Below are 18,537 nucleotides of genomic sequence, written 5' to 3' on the forward strand. Positions count from 1 at the left end.
ACAAGTTCTGAAGCCTTTCATCATCCTCTTTCCCTCAAGATCTCCCTCCATAGGAGCAAACCTCATGTTGCGATAATTGAAGTATTCTTGCATCAGTCTATGCTTCAAGGCATCCTCTAGGTTTTATGAATTTTATCGATTATGTAAGAGCTATTTGAGCCATTTCCCGATCAAACTTTTTACTAAATTCGACTTTGTTGTTGTTTGCGCTTATCTATGAGTCCTGATAACATTTATTTGAGTTCTGATGGAACCCATCATTTGATTTTATGGAGCCTTATAGCATCATCTAACACTTTTTTAACCACGTATGTGAATGTTCAACATTCTATTTGATGCTTTGAAGTGCATTTTTTTTACGACTAATTGATAACCATTGGATAAAGCACAAACTAGGAAATATCATTAAGTTACCATTGTCAATATCTTTTGCCAATATCCAATGTTTTTTGTGCTTCTGTATCATCATCTGGAAACTTTTGGTATTTCCTAGTTTATGCTTTATCGAATGGTTATCTGTACCTTATAAGGTTATTGACATTCTACGATGGCATTCAACAATTCATGGTCACCGTCTCCCAAGGCTGTATCAGACTATCATGTCACTTTTCTACGTGGGTGGCCCTTTTTTATGCTTTGGTTAGATTCGGTCTGGTTCAAAATATTTTGACCCAAACTTTTTTATTGAATAATGAAGTTATCGATTTAATAATTCGTGAAATGATACAGATATTTGAGTTTTGGTATCGAGTGTAAATTTTTGGATTACTTTCCTCCTATTATTTATATATTTATGTTTGCATTTATTTCCAAAATAGTGGCGTCTTACTTCCTAAAAGGTTCGTATCTCCTGTTAATATTATATGAGATTAATCCTTTTGGATTATCTACATGGTCATATCATGCGTTGCTTAATCGCTATTTAAGCGTTCGTATAATATTGAAACCAAAAAATAAAGGCCATGAAATTTTGGCATTTAACCAGGATGACTTGAGAGATCACCCACAGGATACCAGAGGCAACTATTCACCAAATTACATAAAAAAATCGAAATCTATACATATGGTTTATCAATCTTGAATGACAAATATTTGATATTAATTAACTATCCTCCTAGTTACATAGGTGGCATGCTCCACAGGATTCAGTGGCTAGATCAATGGGGCACATGATAAAATCAAACGATGGACTTCATCGTTTCATTTGTTTCATTTTTTGTGTTGAATATAAGGTTCTAATAAATGATTTACCCAATTTTATCCAGCGAACACTGGCATGAAGGTTTCAATGTTGAATGGAGCCAATTGCTCTGGTTAGATTGATGGAATTCAGGTAACCTAGAGCCTTGCTCCCATGTAAGGAGACCCAGACAAAATTGTATGATTTTCGTTTGAAAGAAGACAAAACTTATATAATAACAGGCTCAATGAAGGCGAAAAGCCCAAGAGAACAATCCTCAAGCTGTTTCTCTACTTTGAGGAGGTTAAACGGTCAACATAACATTGCAGGATCAGCTCACACCAAGTGGCATAAACAGGAGAGGATTCAGACTCTTCCTTGTTCAAGAATGTACAGCCCATAATGGAAATTTATTTACAGCTTTCGAATCGCCCTTTTCGCTAGCCTTCAAATCTTGCATTAGACTGCTGCACACAAAACGCAGGTCTGCTCTAATGCCCCAAGAGAAGGCTGAATATTCAACCATGTTGGATCATTTGACATGGGAATCATAGGACTCAAAGACAGCATCAGGGATGATCACAGGCAGCTTGTCTATGTACATGAAGAGCCGTCTAAGATTTTCCCTGGACACGGTGGCGATATCGATAATGTCCCTGTTGTCCATGAACACCCACAAATCCCCAGAGTCAACCATTTTGAGGCTATCTCGACAGAAGGGGCAAGATTGAGATCTTGAATGCCTGCAAATCACCCAAAAAAATATACAATAAAATATACTTATTACATTGTAATTAAGAGTGGGGATAAGAAGTAAGGGGATACCACTCTCTGTAGCACCTCATACACATGGCATGACAGCAATTCGGTAGAACAATTTTGCTGCTTATTTCCATGCAGATGCCACACTCTTCTTCTCTTTCTAAGTCAATGTCAGAGAAGTGCTTCCTCTCTTCATCGTCTCTTCTCTTGTACCTCTCAAAGCAGACTACTCTCTGCTTCTTATCCTCCACATCGGTGATGCCCTTTTGCAGTTGCAGAAGAGAGGGAAAGATAACGGCTGCCAATAATGTAACAGAATGAAATTATTACAAGTTTTCTACAGAACTTTGACTCAGTTCTGAGGAAGAAAAAATAAAAGAAATACCATAAAATTCTCGAATACTTGCTTTTCTTTCGTGGGTGGACATTGTTGTCGTCCCATCTGCATAAACCTGCAGCAGAAATATTTTCACCCTGAGCAGAGGAGCAGAGAAAATGTAGTTCCATTATGATTAAAAAAATGGATATTTCGGAATCATTTCGTCAAAAAAATACCTGGTAGATCAAGATTCTAAGAAGGCCCAGAGCTCCGGCGAGGTGACAATCTGTCCACTGCACAAGGAACAAGAACAGGTGCGCGGCTGGACTATACGACATTCGCATCTGGAGACAAGCCCCATCGTACTCCCTTGGGAACTCCGAAGCCCTATCATAAAAAAATTAGAAAAAACACACACCCAGATTAAATTGAGAAAAAAAATCAATGATATGATAAAGTTTTGAATCGGGGACGGCAGAAGAAGGTTAATCTCTCCATCAATCCCCAGATGGGTAGATTGAAAGGCAAAAATATAAAACTCAGATTGAAATCCATCAAGATACAATCTTTCCGGAAACTTACAAGGTATTGGCGTGCTGGATGTCGGCCTCCAGACCTTTGATAGAATCCTTGAACGATTTCCGCATCGAAACGAGGAACATCTCCGACGGAAGAGAAAACCCAGAAATTCTTTTTCATAAAAAAGAGGAAAATCAAGCAAAATCTTCCCTATTTCCAGACCCTTGCATCGCACCAACGTTCTCCTTCACTGAAGTCTTCTTCGCTTTCTACGAGCGCAAACGGGACCGCCGGCATCGACAGGACGCGCCCTCTCTGCCACGTGGATCCCTACCCAGAAAACCTAGAGAGAGATAGAGATGAGCTAGAGAGAGAAAGGGAGATTCTAGAGAGAGAATGTAAGGCGACGGCAGGAATATCAAAGCCTCTGTTCTTGGGGGCCCCCATTTTTCCTTCCTTATCCGCTCCCCCTCGTTTGGCCAAACTATCTTCCCGTCAATTACCCTTATACCCCTCAGTTTGAGAAGAAACTTGAGATAAGACGAGGGTGTTTTTGTCATTTCCCGATTTCTTCCCCCCCGCTGCGTTCTATATAAAATACTGCAAATATTAGTAGCCTGTGGAAAAGTCAAAACTTCTACTGCATGAAAATGAAATAAATGCGTAGTGAATCTACCTACAAATCAAATTTTGAATTTAAGTAAATAAACGAATTGAGAAAGTCACAGGATCACAGAAAAACTTAAGTAGAGTGCACCAACAATTTTTAGAGAAAAGCTCTATCCTAAATTTTGGGCGATTCAAGAAAACCATAGCGTTGACCAGCAATTTTTAGAGAGTTTACAATTAGGAAATAAATGCCCCACAAAGCAAAATTTGAAATTATGAAAAACAAAGCAATCAAATAAAGTCACAGGATCATAGAAAAGTTGAAATAGAGTTTGCCAGCAATTTTTGGACAAATGTAGGTATACAATTGATTCTTCTAGAAAAACTCAACTGGTCACAATTGATTCTTCATAATAACTGAAAATGGGGAGTGTATAAGTCTGGATGAGGAAAAGGATTGGAACAGTGACAGGGGCAGAGAACCGGAAACCGTAGACGTGGATGGGGGGATAATTGAGAAGGAAAGATCAAGTGTAAGAAACAGAGAATTGCGAGTGGTGGATTGGCTGAATTGCGAGTCTCAGGTCTGGGCAAAACAGAGGCGCGAAACCTTTAACTAATTTATTATTTTAAAAATCCACCCTGAAACCACACAACCGCCCCACCCCCACCGGAGAGCCTTGCGTGCATAGTTCCGGATCGTTCAGGACTTGGACGATGGACGGGACGGAAGATCGTACCATCCGACGTCCGGAATCAGTGTAGGGATGCGGACGGAATGGTTTTTTCATCTCAACACAAATTTCCGTCCCGATTTTTGTCCAACCTCGCGTATAGGATGATTTTTTTGTCCTGGGACGAAAAAACTGTCCACTCCGCGTTCCTGCACTATACTTACGTGGTGTTCATTTCAAAAATTCAAACCTCACTGCACAACAGTGACCGCCGCGGCCGCCCCCCGGAGGGGACGTGTCCGGGGGGGATGAACACGGCCCACAGGTCCAGGGACCGTCTAGCAGTTCTGCTGATTTTCCCGCATTAATAGCCAGAGATTAGAAGAAAAAATATTTATGAGTAATAATGATGTCATAACTCCGGTCAACAGCGCCGTCCACGTCAGACGCAGTGAAAACGCGGTCTTTATCCAATTACAGCGTGGCAACGACGTCGAGCGGACAGGAATCGCATCGGTCCACGTGCCAACGCTGACGTGGATCCTATCGTGGATAAGAACTGCCACGGTGGGCCCTACAGAATCCGGTCACCGCCCCTGGGAAATAACGCCGCCCACGAGCTCCCAAGTCGCGGTGTCCGTATCCCACTAATTCAGTATAAAAACGCGAGATTGGACAAAGATTATCACATTGCATTCATCGTTTGGAGATTGTTACCGAGTCGAAAAACGCAATTTTTTCGAAGAAAGAAGAAGAAGAAGCCAAGAAGGAGATCGAGATCAAGTTGAAGATCAAGATCAAGAAGAAAGAGGAAGATGTTGGCGATATTTCAGAAGGCGGTGGCGCATCCGCCGGCGGAGCTGAACAGTCCGGTGGCGGCGGGGAAGGCGGCGAAGACGCCGGAGGGGATACTGAGAGCGTTTCACGCCGCTCACCCCGACGACTCCTTCTCCGCCACTTTCACCGGCGGCGCCGCCCTCGCCGCCGTCAACTCCAAATCCCGCACTTTCGATAATCGAAGGTTCGCTTCGCTGCTGCTTCCTGATCGATCGATACTTTCATTTGATCTATCTATCTAATTTTCTTATTCTCTTTTTATTATAATCTATGTTTCGATCTGTTGTTCTCCGTGTTTCTCGAGAGCTACACGCTCTTTTCTGTCCAACTCTCTTCATCTCTCTATCCTGTTATTCTCCTGATATTTTCATCATCTATATTTATCTACCTAACTTCTTGTTCTCTAATTATCTACCTAACAATCTATGTTTCAATCTGGTGTTCTCCGTGTTCCTCGAGAACAATACGTCCTTTTCTGTCCGGCCCTATCCATCTCTCAATCTCTTTATCCTGTTATTCTCCTAATATTTTTATTATATTCATCTTTCTGACCGTCTCGTTCTCTATAATCAATCTATGTTTCAATCTGTTGTTCTCCGCGTTCCTCGAGAACCATACGTCCTTTTCTATTCTATTCATCTCTCTATTCTGTTATTCTCCTGATATTTTTATTATTTATATAACCATCTCGTTCTCTATATTACAATCTATCTTTCAATCTGTTATTCTCCGTGTTCCTCGAGATCTATACTTTCTTACCTGTCCAACTCTATCCATCTCTCAATCTATCTATCCTGTTATTCTTCTCCGAAATTCTTCAAATCTCTCTTATAATTTCGATCGGAATCTGTGAGCATTCCTATATCGATCGATCTGTCGATCTGTCGATCTGTTGTTTACGGCGGTGGATTGAGCAAGGGGTGGTGCGATGATTCAGGCTGTTTTCGAGCTTGGACGGGATCTACTGCCTTTTCTACGGGAGATTGGACAACCTGAGCGCGCTGATAAGGCAGTACGGGTTGTGCAAGGCGACCAACGAGGCGATGTTCGTGACCGAGGCGTATCGAACGCTTCGCGACCGCTGCCCCTACCCCGCCGACCAGGTCGTCAAGGACCTTGACGGCTCCTTCGCCTTCATCATCTACGACGACAACGCCGGCACCATCTTCGCTTCCCTGGTAAAACCCTCTCTCTGTCTCTCTCACTCTCTCTCTCTGTGTCTCTCTCTTTCTGTCTAGCTCCCTCTCTTATTCTCTCTCTGTGTCTCTCTCTGTCTGTCTATCTCTCTCTCTCTTGTTCTCTCTCTGTCTCTCTCCCTCTCTCTTGTTCTCTCTCTGTCTCTATCTGTCTCTTGTTCTCTCTCTATCTTTCTCTCTCTTTCCCTTGGTCTCTCTCTATCTATCTATCTATCTATCTGTCTGTCTATCTCTTGGTCTCTCTCTCTATCTATCTTTCTCTCTCTTTCCCTTGGTCTCTCTCTCTATCTATCTATCTATCTATCTGTCTAACTCTTGGTCTCTCTCTCTATCTATCTTTCTCTCTCTTGTTCTCTCTTGGTCTCTCTCTCCCTATTGGCCTCTCTCTCTTGTTCTCTCTTGGTCTCTCTCTCTCTTGTTCTCTGTTGGTATTTCTCTCTCTTGTTCTCTCTTGGTCTCTCTCTCTCTTGTCTCTCTGTTGGTATCTCTCTCTCTTGTTCTCTCTTGGTCTCTCTCTCTCTCTCTCTCTTTTTCTCTGTTGGTATCTCTCTCTCTTGTTCTCTCTCGTTCTCTCTCTCTTGTCTCTCTGTTGGTATCTCTCTCTCTTGTTCTCTCTTGGTCTCTCTCTCTCTTGTCTTTCTGTTGGTATCTCTCTCTCTTGTTCTCTCTTGGTATCTCTCTCTCTTGTTCTCTCTTGGTATCTCTGTCTCTTGTTCTCTCTTTGTCTCTCTATCTCTCTTGTTCTCTCTTGGTCTCTTTCTCTCTCTTGTTCTCTCTTGGTCTCTTTCTCTCTCTTGTTCTCTCTTGGTCTCTTTCTCTCTCTTTTTCTCTCTTGGTCTCTTTCTCTCTCTTTTTCTCTCTTGGTCTCTTTCTCTCTCTTGTTCTCTCTTGGTCTCTCTCTCTCTTGTTCTCTCTTGGTCTCTCTCTCTCTCTTGTTCTCTCTTGGTCTCTCTCTCTTGTTCTCTCTTTGTCTCTCTCTCTCTTGTTCTCTCTTGGTCTCTTTCTCTCTCTTGTTCTCTCTTGGTCTCTTTCTCTCTCTTGTTCTCTCTTGGTCTCTTTCTCTCTCTTGTTCTCTCTTGGTCTCTTTCTCTCTCTTGTTCTCTCTCTCTCTCTCTTGGTCTCTCTCTCTCTCTTGTTCTCTCTTGGTCTCTTTCTCTCTCTTGTTCTCTCTTGGTCTCTTTCTCTCTCTTGTTCTCTCTTGGTCTCTTTCTCTCTCTTGTTCTCTCTCTCTCTCTTGTTCTCTCTTGGTCTCTCTCTCTCTCTCTCTTGTTCTCTCTTGGTATCTCTCTTGTTCTCTCTCTCTTGTTCTTTCAATCTCTCTTGGTCCCTCTCTCTCTTGTTCTCTCTTGGTCTCTCTCTCTCTCTTGTTCTCTCTTGGTCTCTTTCTCTCTCTCGTTCTCTCTTGGTCTCTTTCTCTCTCTTGTTCTCTCTCTCTCTTGTTCTCTCTTGGTCTCTCTCTCTCTCTCTTGTTCTCTCTTGGTCTCTCTCTCTCTCTCTCTTGTTCTCTCTTGGTATCTCTCTTGTTCTCTCTCTCTTGTTCTTTCAATCTCTCTTGGTCCCTCTCTCTCTTGTTCTCTCGATCTCTCTTGGTCTCTCTCTATCTATCTATCTTTCTCTCTCTTATTCTCTCTTGGTCTCTCTCTCTCTTTCTTGTTCTCTCTTGGTCTCTCTTATTCTCTCTTGGTCTCTCTCTCTCTCTCTCTTGTTCTCTCTTGGTCTCTCTTATTCTCTCTTGTTCTCTCTCTCTTGTTCTCTCTTGGTCTCTCTCTCTCTCTTGTTCTCTCTCGTTCGGTATCTCTGTCTCTCTCGTTCTCTCGCTGTCTCTCTCTCTCTTTCTCTCTCGCTCTCCCTTATTCCCTCTCTGTCTATCTCTCTCTCTCGCGCTAGCTTGGCCGGTTCATCTTCTTCTTGGTCCTATCTTGAGCGATTTCTTGGTGTCATGTGCAGAGCGGCGACGGGGAGGTGCCGCTTTACTGGGGCATAGCGGCGGAGGGGTCGGTGGCGATATCGGACGAGAAGGCGCTGATTAAGGGGAGCTGCGGGCAGTCGTTCGCGCCGTTCCCGGCGGGCTGCATGTTTCACAGCGAGGGCGGGCTGAAGAGCTTCGAGCACCCCATGAACAGGATGAAGGCCATGCCCCGCGTCGACAGCGAGGGGGTCATGTCCGGCGCCGCGTTCAAGGTCGACGCCGCCTCCAAGATCGCCGGCATGCCCCGCGTCGGCAGCGCCGCCAGCTGGTCTCCCTGGGGAGACGCTTCTTAGTTCATATCCTGAATCAATCACTCGATCGAATTGAATTGTATGAATGAATGGATTGAAAGCATGAATCAAAGCTTGTTGTTGTAGATTATTGCGCGGTCGTTCGTTCAGGAATAACTTGATCATGATCTTCATCGCCGTGCCCGACAAAGAGCTAATTATGCTTAATCAGAAATGCACCGGCTTGTTTTACCCACAAAGTTTATGTTTTTGTTAGTCGGTTTATATCCTTATAAATAGGAGAGAAGGTCGAACGAAATACTTACTCCCCCAATGTGTGGTTATCTTTTATTAGAGAGGTTGTGTTCTACGAGATCTACACAACTCTCGCGTATTTTGTTTCAGAAAAAGCCCCAACACAAAGGCCCTATCCGTCTATCGCAATAAAAACGAGCTGCAAGTGTTGTTCTTGTTGATGCCGGGTTGATCTTTGCCATGCAAAACGCTTTGCTTCCTGGCCGTGACTGGCAAAAAAGTTGAAAAAAAATAGAGTAAACTAGAAAAAGTGATCTTTATCACCACGCGTTATGAGGAAATCGACCCAGCGTGTCTATAATAAAAAAAAAAATGTGCAAGGAATTTTCGGAGACGAATAAAGTGCTGTTCTTGTAGATACCCTTTTGATCATGTACACAGAAATTTGCTCCGCTTCTTCGCCACGCAAAGTGGTTTATCAAATGAATTCAAAAAATAGTATGATCTTGAAATTTGTGACCACGCAAATGAGATATCTAATAAAAATCCTTCCTTGGACTGGTTTTCCTTCCCTTTCCTTTTCTCGATGGTGGGTTTTTCAACTGGGGATCAGCTCCGCGATCGCTTTCCAGTAATTATTTATCCGCGTTTACGTCGAATGTCTCCAGATTGTCAAGAAACAGCGACCTTTCCCCCCAAAAAATAAAGGATTTTGAGGGGTCGCCGTTTTTATCTTCCTCTTTATTCTTGACTCTTGCTGGGCTCGCCGTTTTATCTTCCTCTTTTTGTAGTCATCGGTCCGCTCGATTTTCTGCAGTTTGATGCAAACTTCTCCTTCTCATTGAGGTAGATGGCGTTTTGCCCGCCGAGAGACGAATTGATGTTTGAGAAATGAAAGATATGAAAATTTCGCGTAAAGATACGAGCATGAATTCTTACAGATCATGAGAAAAGATCATGGTTCTTTTCCACTAAAATTATTAACCCACTGATTCTTCCGACCAAGGACAAATGGGCACACGACTTTATCCAGTATTTCAAAACAAGATGTAATTTTCATGGGCATTAACCAATTAATGAGAAAAGATCATTTCCTCCTTTGACCGATTTTATTTTTAGAGGAGATTGTTATACAGCACATGGTTTTCTAATAATAAGAAAAAATCAGCGGAAAGAAAGAAAAATGAGGCAAAAAGGATCTATATTTTAGACATTCTACATGGCCTCTACATACAATAAACAACACTCCATTGATGACCAAAGCAGAAAGAATTAGCTCTGTCTCTCTCTCTCCTCTATCTCTCTCTCTCTCTATCTACATGTATCTATATCTCTCTGTCTATATATATATCTATCTCTCTATCTATCTATTAATCTATATATCTATCTCTCCATCTATTTATCTCTCTCTCTCTCTCTCTTTCTACCTATCAACCTGTCTATCTCTCTCTGTTGCTATCTATCTATATATCTATTTATCTCTCTCTCTATCTCTCTTTCTACCTATCTACCTGTCTATCTCTCTCTGTAGCTATCTATCGATAAATCTATTTATCTCTCTATGTATCTATCTATCTCTCTACCGATGTACCTATCTATCTATCTCTCTATCTGTCGATCTATCTGTCTATTTATCGATCTCTCTCTCTTCCTCTTTGTACCTATCTATCTATCTAATTATATATACCTCTCCTTCTACTATCTCTCTTTCTACCTATCTAATCATATATCTCTCTTTCTACCTATCTGTCTATGTATCTAGTCATATCTCTCTCTTTCTACCTATCTAATCATATATCTCTCTTTCTACCTATCTGTCTATGTATCTAGTCATATCTCTCTCTTTCTACCTATCTATCTCGCTCTATTTAATTACATCTCTCTATTTAATTATTTCTCTCCCTATCTACCTACGTATCCAATTTTCTCGCTCTCTAGTCTCTGTGTATCTCTCCCTATCTAATGTTTTCGCTTTCTATCTGTCAATTTATATATCTAATTATCTATCCATCTATAAATCTATCTATCTATATATGTGCCGTAAAGAGGGAAGAAGGGGGGTAGAAGAAGACAGAAGATCGCTGCATGCCAACATCCTACGTTTGTAGGTGTACACTTTCTAATTCTGGAAAAATATTACCTATCGCTCTCCATCTCATCACAGGAGAGATGACAAGATCCTGACCGTCGAATCAGCGCAACGGTGCTTCTCCTCGGCTCTACCTCTCAGACGGTAAATGACGTCAGCGGCCGTTGACCTCTCCAAAGACGCCATACACCGTTGACCAGGAGCTGACCCGGCGCCGCGCCGCCGGTGGGTCCCAATGGGCCACCGTGGCATGCCACGTGGCATCTCTATCTCCACAAAATATCATCGTTGACTTAGGTCAAAGCAGCGGCCCGTCGTCCCTCGAATATCGAGCCGACGGCACCCTCTGCAGGACGCGAGGGTCCTGCTTGAGCCGCTTCCCGGGCCCGGCAGCTTGACCCAACCTGACCGCATTACAAGTCAACGAGTTGACGAAAGTCAAGTCAATGAACGGAGTGGTCAACGGTCAGCTCACCTGGGGGATGACGACCGCTTCTGGGGGTAATGACCCAGCATTGACTGAAGATTCGCGAGGGCCTCCTGGGCAGCCTTAAAAACGCCAAAAAACTTAATTAAAAATCGAATTTTGGGTTTTTCTTGGGATTATTTCTTTTTTGTTGTCACCTGAAGCTTGGCTACTTCCCTGGACATCCCGCTTCCTTTTCCAAGCAGCTGGCCACCAATCTCGACCTGGCAAAAAATAAGAAAAAAAGAAACGCCCCCAGAAGGGGTAAGGAGATCAGGAAAATATGCAGATGAACAAGTTAATTAATTGCTAATGAAGTAATTGACAGTGCTAATAAGGGAGAACCTGAGCTGTTACTTCACCCTTGCCGCCGGAGTCTACGGAGGCCCCGGCGGGCTGCGTCAGGAAATTCAAGCTGAACCCTTCCGCCGCGCACTAACACAGACATTAATTAAGAGTACAGATTTAGAATATATACTGTATGATGTTTGGATGGGGAAGCTTACGAGTTCTTTTAGAGCGGCGTAGTCAGCTGCACCAGTCGTCCTGGGCCGGTCAACGGGCAGGGTGTCATCAGCCATGGAGTCAATGTCCGGTGAGACGGTTGATAGATACTGGTCTGCCACGTGGCAAAAGCTCAGCCTCCAAACACCCATGTAAAGTCATCCATACGATGCAAGTCACCCCTTTCAACCATGAACCATCATACTCGTTATGATGGTGATGATGATTTTGTCTCGTCATCGCCTCTCGTCTCCCTCTCTAACTTCACTTAGATGAAGAGAAATGGCGACGAAATCGTCATCGTCGTTCATCTGCGACCAAGTTGATGTTGATGATGGCTTTGATCATCACCGTCGGGTTTTTGGATGGACGATGACGAGTTTTCGTCGTCGTATGGAAGCTATAATTACTGGGTGTAAATTCGGGTGTTCATGAAAAGTCACTTACGAGCTAGATTTCTAAGAGAGCTCTCTGATGCATATCGCTGAGCCTCTTTCCTCGTTTTACCGATTCCTTCGCCTACTTTCTCACCGACGAACCAAACCTGCAGTGAACATCCGAATGATGTAACAAAGAGCAGATTTATCGTTGCGAGACAGAATGTTTCGAAATGTACGGGGACATAAGATTTAAAGATTTTAAGAGTTGAATGAAAGAGAGGGAATCAATACATGTAAAGGACGCACTCCACGGGGCTCCTCTTTAGATTTCAACCGCTTGAGTACAAGAACATAAAAAATTTAAGTCCTAAAGTTGAGCTCGTCTCAAATGTATCAACATGCGCATTATTAATAGTAGAAAATATGTATCTTTTGACAGACAGTGAATAATGCACACTCTATTACCACAAGAGCTCAACAAACTCGAACTTAATTCAAAACTATCTCAAAACTCTAAATGAAAAGCAAGAAAAATATTTTCTTAGAAAAAAGTAAAACATAAAAAATTATGTAATTTATTGCGGTTCACCATCATACGTTCAATCAATAAGTAATGAGCGGTAACTCTTAGAAAAAAGATCGGAAGGGAAAGGAATCGATAAGTTTAACAAACCCCAAAAAGGCCGGAAATAGCAACGGGGAAATGGAAAATGCTGAAGAAGAACTATTCGATGTCATGGAAAAAATAATGAAAATAGAAAATGTCAAACCTCTATAGAAAATTGTAATTCCGTTGAGTCAACCAACGCCGATCTAAATTCCACCTGTCATCACAGAAATATTGATTTGAATTCATCAGAGGTAAACAGAATAAAAAATAAGACGAATATGCACGATAATTACCTTGTCTCCACATTTTGAGGCAATATCCACCAAAACTCCGGTAGGTGTATCAGAAAACTGAGGAGACATGGGCCAAGAGTCAAAATAACCATTTCTGCTACTACTGATTGATGCTCGTCCAATAGATACATCATCACCTTCAAAATATATTTTTTATTTTCAAACTTACGCGAGGCAAGTCAACCAAGCAGAGTGCAAAAAAATATTTAAAAGTAGGCATAAGTCTATTCAAGAGAAAGTTCTTCCCCTGTAAAAAGGTTCCAAAGGAAAATACCAGAATACTTTGAATTGTAGACAGAAATCTAATAACAATTTTTGAGGCGAGTTAGTGGTCGGCACTTGTTTGATATCTTAATCTGAAGACCTCAGTATCTAGTGGTCACGATGGATCAATTTTTTTTATTGATCAATGAAAGATTGATCCTTTCCCTCTGACTGAGCATTTCCATAGTGCACGCTTGCTCTGTCGGAAAACAGCGAAAGCACAGGGCGCGCGCGCGTGTGTGTGTGTGTGTGAGAGAGAGAGAGAGAGAGATAAATCAGTCTCCCACGTGGCAGCGCTCAATTGGATTGATCGGTCCATTCCACTCACCGGGCCCGTTTGATCAACCATCCGTCCATCCTGTTGATCAAATCTGCTGAATAGGACTGCAAAGGTTGTCGTCAGGAAGGATAAGACTATTGATTGGATTTGACTTTCAGATCCATTAGATAGGACCTTTAAGATTTGTGACCGAGGCAGTCTGGTTGTGATCTGATAGATCAACAATTTTTACAGGTACTGATCAAATCCCATTCGAACACAACGACTACCCCTAAGTGAGTAAGATCGGATCACAATGCCATCAGACCTACACAGATTGAGCAAACTAACAATTCAAATTACCTAGAGGGTGATAGTGACCCACTGCTGCATTTCTTGGTCGAAAGTGCGCCTCCCCATGATACATCTGCAATAATACTTGAACATCAAACATGGAGAGGATAACCCTCAATTTAAAATATTAAACACGCTATCAACAGGACATATTCGTTACCTCTTTAGGTGCCCTCTGACTCTCATGAAGGGGTCTTTCAGGACGAGGAAAGCTGTCCACGCGATTAAAGAACGGCCTATTCTTTTCAAAACACAAACCTTCGGGTTCAAAGGCAAACTCTTTGGGACCTCTGCTTAATTTCCTTGGACTCATTTCTTCTTCCAAAGGATACCAACTTCCATGGGGCTGCAAAGGCTTTATAGAGACTTGCAAAGGAACTCTAGCAGGCAAAGCCGGCTCACTTGGAACATGGTCTCTACTGTCCATTCCATGCTGCAAGATGAGAAGCCTCCTCCTTGTATTCGGATCCAGTTCAGATTCGGGCACCTCACCCTCTTCTCTTGAATCAGGTACGCCTGGCGGCGGCAATGGTTTAACAGCAGTATCAGGCAAAGCAGAACGCAGCACTTGTTGAAGCCCAGAAACGGATCTCGGATCTAAGTTATTTAGTATAGAAGCTGCAGCTTGGACCTTAAAATTAGCCTCCTAAATAAAAGAGTAGGCATCTTAAAATGAATTATTACTTAAGAGAGATAATTTAGTTTTGAAATGATGAAGGGACTTATGAACCTTCAGGCGCTTCTCGACTTCTGCATCAGCCATGCCATCAAAAGATAATGGATCCTTGCTCCCATTTGATACTGAGGTGTCATCCTGAAATTTCCCCATAATATGATGATTCTCAAAATCAAGTCTATAGGATCCTGATTCGAATCCAATCAAATGCACTTTGACTTACAAAGATGGAGGGGTCTATTATTTACTTTTTTTAAAATGAAATTTTGAACCGATGTAGAGCGAGATAACAGGAAGGGAAAGATTGCTGAGAGGAGAGAGAAAGAGAGAACATGATGGAATGGACGTAGCTGGAAAAGGGATCACAGGCAAAATAGACTTCACCAATAGCAACTTACAATTGATTCTTTGCTGCCTCCAGCAAGGATGGCTCTAACTAACCATAAAGTAAAGCTATTAAAATGACCCTAGCGGATGAAAGACAAAAATAACCATAGATACAGAGGGGATTGTATCACATCGTGGTCACTGCGAGATTAATTACCTCCAATATCAGATAATTGCTGACATCAGGAGCAGCCGGCAAATCAGCAAGATCATCTTCAAAGAAGACATCAGAAATGCGTGGCAACAATCCGTCATCAAAATCTCTGCCACAAAAACAAAAAAGTATTAAAGCAATAAGAAATTCTCCCCATCTTCTAAGAGTGATTGAAATTATGGTTCCAGCCATAAAACCATAATGGAAGAGAAAAAGAAAACAAAAAAGAGCCAGTGAGAATCCGTACTTGAAAAAACTGCCTCTGACGTTGCATGCAACATTTCGGGCAACACAGAGAACTGGAACGGTGCCGTTCGCCTAACATATTTATTGGATACAATCATTTCAAATGGAGTACGGAAGAAGAAATAAACAAACTAAAAATTTGTTCTTACCTCTGCATGAGGGGCATGGTAGGGCGCAAATGCAGGGACTACATGCACTCTTTGTTGATCTTTATCATCCCACACCTTAAGCCGGTCATCAATAACTAATGCCATCCTTGGGTGGCAATTTCCATATTGAAAAACATTGAATAACGACTTCTTCGATCCTGGAGAAACCACGGATTAGAGAGAAAGCTCTCAGTAAAAATAATTCATCATAAACTCGAAACTAACCAGATTTCACACAAACAATACGATCAATAAGTTGCTTGGAGTGAATCAAATTCCCTTCTGGATCAAGAAGCCGCCACATTTCGAGGGCATAGTCTCTCTCTGCCATTGTGCACACGTAGACCTCAAAACGCTTACGCCCTCTGGCAGTTAAGTAACTACGGAGATCGTCCCAGGCTGGCCTCAGTCTTACAAGAACACTTGTATCACGAACCTGAGAGTTCAATTCAGAAAAATAAAGAGCATGACACATTAAATCAGGATTTATTTTGAAAGAAAGAGAGTAAACTGAGGAAAATGCCAAACATACCATTGGGTTGATTCGAGTCAAGATTATATTCTTCTCTTGTAACCTTATTATTGGACGGATCATCGGCTGATGCCCATCGGACGGTGGAGGAACCAATTCAGATTGAACTTTAAAAACCTTCCCACTGTCAACAACTTGGTCATTTTCTACATATTGCTTTAGAATAGATTGATCATCTTGGTATCGCTTAATCTCAGCCAACATGCCTGACAGGCGCTGCGGATCAATTTCAGCGTTTGCTTTTCGCTGCAAAGACTCAATCCTGTCCTCAAACGAGCGCATGGTATTAGCAACAATGAGGGTTTCATCAAGGTCAAATACGATTCCAAGGCATCTTAAATTTAACATCACGAGAGAAGAGTTGTATAATCCAGGAACAACGCTAAATCCCCAGAATCGACAGCATTTGTCAAAAGTTCTTCTAGAAGGCATAGCCACGAGATGAAGTTCTTCGTCTCCAAGTGAGATAACGGCAGTCTGAAAATTGTATGAACATAAACTTCCGGGTCATAATTAAATAATACATGCGGGTGACTGTTGCATGTCACTGAAACATTATTGGGTTGTTTGAGCGATTAGTAAATGCAGTGCTACGGTTCCAAAATCATTGTATATTATCTGCTTCCTGTAGTTTCCGGCAACTTCTATCTTCTAAAAATCGTATGAATATAAACTTCCGGGTCATGATTCATAATGCATAAGGATGATTTTTCGAGCGATCAGTAAATGACGATCTCATTTTACGGGTCCAAAGTCATTCATGGAATACAATCTGGTGCGTGTAGTTTTCAGCGATATCTAACTACTGCAATTGTATGAACATAAAATTTTGGGTCATAATTAATCATACATGTGGATGATTTTCGCATAATACTGAAACGTAATGCGGTTTTATAGGCGACTAATAAACGACGATAGCATGTTAAGCTTCCGAACCATTCTTGACTTCGAATCTGGTAGGTGTATTTTTCGGTAGCATCTATCTTCTGGGTTACGGTACCTTTTTCTCTCTGAGGCAGGTGGCGTGCAGCAAGAACAACGGCGACTCATCTGGAAGCAGGCTCCTCGATTCGATTCTGACAGAAGGGCCGGAAGGGGCAATGGTGCGAAGAACAGCAAGAGGAGGGCATCGTTCGCTTGGTGGCGATAAGTGAGAGATCCGAATCTCCCTTGTCCAAGCAGGAGTAATTTTCTGATTTTGGGGGTAAAAATCGGCCTCCCCGAGCAGTGTGCTAGCGTGATAGATCACAGATTTAAACATTGTTTAATCCGAGAGAGGGATTGAAAGGCAAAAAACTCTTCTTCTTCTTCCTCCTCCTTCAATCGGTCGGAATCTTTATCTTAGCGTCGTTTCACGGTTACCCGGGAATGGATAGCGATTCTTCGCAAAAGGGATTGAAATTGAACGCTGGACGAAATCTCACACGGTTCTTGAACGATCGTCTTGTTGTCTGATGAGCCGACGAGGAGACAAATTCAGAGATTTTTACAAGCTTTACGTAATTTTCCGCTTTCTACGACCAAGAACGAAGTCGATCTCGGCTAAAGGTGGGAAGGTAGAAGCGATGTAAGAACCCTAGATGCTCGAGCGAGTTCTTTCTGTCATTTCCATGGACAAAGCTAATTTATATAGGCGTGACAGACGCTTATCTCCATTCACACGTGCCATTGACACGTGCAAACTTCAATGGGCAATCCTCAGGGGGGCTAAGATATACTTGAGTATCAAATTTTGCATGACCCTCACAAAATTATTGAAACATTTTAGAATAAAGGTTCATGCACACTGAATTGTGGGTTAAGTTTTGTTGGGTCTTTTTCCAATACAGACTAAGTGACCTGTTGTGTTGACCAAATTTATTAGTATTTAATCGTGGAGTTCTATAGTATTATTGAATATGAATTTAAGCATCGAGATATGCCCATTGATTTTATTTTTTAGTCCTGAAGAAGACAGGTAGTTAAGTGTGAAGAGCTAAAATCATCGTCAAATTTTTTTTGATTAGTGGTCAGTAAGTGGAATCGTGATTGTTCACCCAATATTAGATATAAATATTAAACTTACATGTTCAGGCAGTTGAATGATGATTGAACAAATGAGAAGAATTAATATGCAATGATAAATGAACTAATACTCTTTATATGTATATATGTCTGAGTTTGAACTCAGAGAATGACCTTGACACATCACAGTAACAACAGATACACAATGAGAATTGTCAAAAGTGACAGTAATTTTTTCCCTCGCTTATTTTTTCGTCAGTATGAACTAGAAATTTAATTATGGTTTAGGGCACAAAGATATAAAGATTGAAAAATAATGAAAAATGTTAGGCTTCTACATTCCCACTTTATCCCTCTCATTTTTTATGAAATTCTTTCGTTATATAAGTATTTTATTGAAACTATTTACATGAGCACTTTAGTACATAGTCGGAATTAAGAAAAAGAATCAAAAGTTAAATGAGCAAAGAATAATTGATCAACACATCACTATATTTTTATCTGTATTAAGTAATATATCATTTTATTATTTAATAAGTCACTAATTGATAAACTAAAATTTAGGGCGTTAATTTGTCTTCGATATGTGATTTAATCAATAATTATTTATAAACCTTTAA

At 41.6% G+C, this 18,537-nt stretch overlaps 3 protein-coding genes across 7 annotated transcripts; 1 reads left to right on the forward strand and 2 right to left on the reverse strand.

Moving 5' to 3' along the window:
* Positions 1–1,428: 1,428 nt before the first annotated feature.
* Positions 1,429–3,144, reverse strand: LOC144710493 (E3 ubiquitin-protein ligase AIRP2-like). Its single transcript, XM_078584294.1, has 5 exons — positions 2,844–3,144; positions 2,498–2,648; positions 2,328–2,394; positions 2,006–2,240; positions 1,429–1,923 (listed from the first exon to the last, which is right to left on the reverse strand). The coding sequence occupies exons 1-5, from the start codon at positions 2,921–2,923 to the stop codon at positions 1,713–1,715; spliced, it is 744 nt and encodes a 247-aa protein (XP_078440420.1). The 5' UTR covers positions 2,924–3,144; the 3' UTR covers positions 1,429–1,712.
* A 1,594-nt stretch (positions 3,145–4,738) lies between these two features.
* On the forward strand, positions 4,739–8,446 carry LOC144710169 (stem-specific protein TSJT1-like). Its single transcript, XM_078583857.1, has 3 exons — positions 4,739–5,084; positions 5,838–6,078; positions 8,044–8,446. Exons 1-3 carry the CDS (start codon positions 4,879–4,881, stop codon positions 8,356–8,358), a joined length of 762 nt encoding a protein of 253 aa, XP_078439983.1. The 5' UTR covers positions 4,739–4,878; the 3' UTR covers positions 8,359–8,446.
* Positions 8,447–10,610: 2,164 nt separating this feature from the next.
* CPL1 (C-terminal domain phosphatase-like 1) lies at positions 10,611–17,519 on the reverse strand. Of its 5 annotated transcripts, none has more exons than XM_078583855.1 (18): positions 16,914–17,519; positions 15,914–16,390; positions 15,607–15,817; positions 15,382–15,539; positions 15,234–15,304; positions 14,990–15,095; positions 14,500–14,583; positions 13,930–14,412; positions 13,779–13,842; positions 12,893–13,029; positions 12,760–12,813; positions 12,281–12,325; positions 12,057–12,153; positions 11,612–11,724; positions 11,451–11,540; positions 11,264–11,329; positions 11,115–11,188; positions 10,611–11,043 (listed from the first exon to the last, which is right to left on the reverse strand). In XM_078583855.1, the coding sequence occupies exons 1-18, from the start codon at positions 17,172–17,174 to the stop codon at positions 10,938–10,940; spliced, it is 2,697 nt and encodes an 898-aa protein (XP_078439981.1). In that variant the 5' UTR covers positions 17,175–17,519; the 3' UTR covers positions 10,611–10,937. The 5 variants fall into 5 exon arrangements, 3 of the variants coding, with proteins under 3 accessions (XP_078439981.1, XP_078439980.1, XP_078439982.1); XM_078583854.1 differs by having other exon boundaries at positions 13,930–14,415; positions 16,914–17,518; XM_078583856.1 differs by lacking the exon at positions 12,281–12,325 and having other exon boundaries at positions 13,930–14,415; positions 16,914–17,518.
* Between the last annotated feature and the right edge of the window lie 1,018 nt (positions 17,520–18,537).

This window comes from Wolffia australiana, chromosome 12, assembly GCF_029677425.1.
Source record: "Wolffia australiana isolate 7733 chromosome 12, ASM2967742v1".
Lineage (NCBI taxonomy): Eukaryota > Viridiplantae > Streptophyta > Magnoliopsida > Alismatales > Araceae > Wolffia > Wolffia australiana.

Bases quoted from the DNA above. Each gene is read 5' to 3' on its own strand.
- LOC144710493 (XM_078584294.1), bottom strand. From the start codon at position 2,923: ATGTTCCTCGTTTCGATGCGGAAATCGTTCAAGGATTCTATCAAAGGT. The intron at 2,241-2,327 runs GTATTTCTTTTA...CATTATTGGCAG, and splicing joins AAGTATTCGAGAATTTTATG to CCGTTATCTTTCCCTCTCTT. The intron at 1,924-2,005 runs GTATCCCCTTAC...GGTGATTTGCAG, and splicing joins ATGAGGTGCTACAGAGAGTG to GCATTCAAGATCTCAATCTT.
- LOC144710169 (XM_078583857.1), top strand. From the start codon at position 4,879: ATGTTGGCGATATTTCAGAAGGCGGTGGCGCATCCGCCGGCGGAGCTG. The intron at 5,085-5,837 runs GTTCGCTTCGCT...GCGATGATTCAG, and splicing joins CGCACTTTCGATAATCGAAG to GCTGTTTTCGAGCTTGGACG. The intron at 6,079-8,043 runs GTAAAACCCTCT...TGTCATGTGCAG, and splicing joins GCACCATCTTCGCTTCCCTG to AGCGGCGACGGGGAGGTGCC.
- CPL1 (XM_078583854.1), bottom strand. From the start codon at position 17,174: ATGTTTAAATCTGTGATCTATCACGCTAGCACACTGCTCGGGGAGGCC. The intron at 16,391-16,913 runs GTACCGTAACCC...TACAATTTTCAG, and splicing joins CCTGCCTCAGAGAGAAAAAG to ACTGCCGTTATCTCACTTGG. The intron at 11,725-12,056 runs GTAAGTGACTTT...GCCACGTGGCAG, and splicing joins CTCTCTTAGAAATCTAGCTC to ACCAGTATCTATCAACCGTC.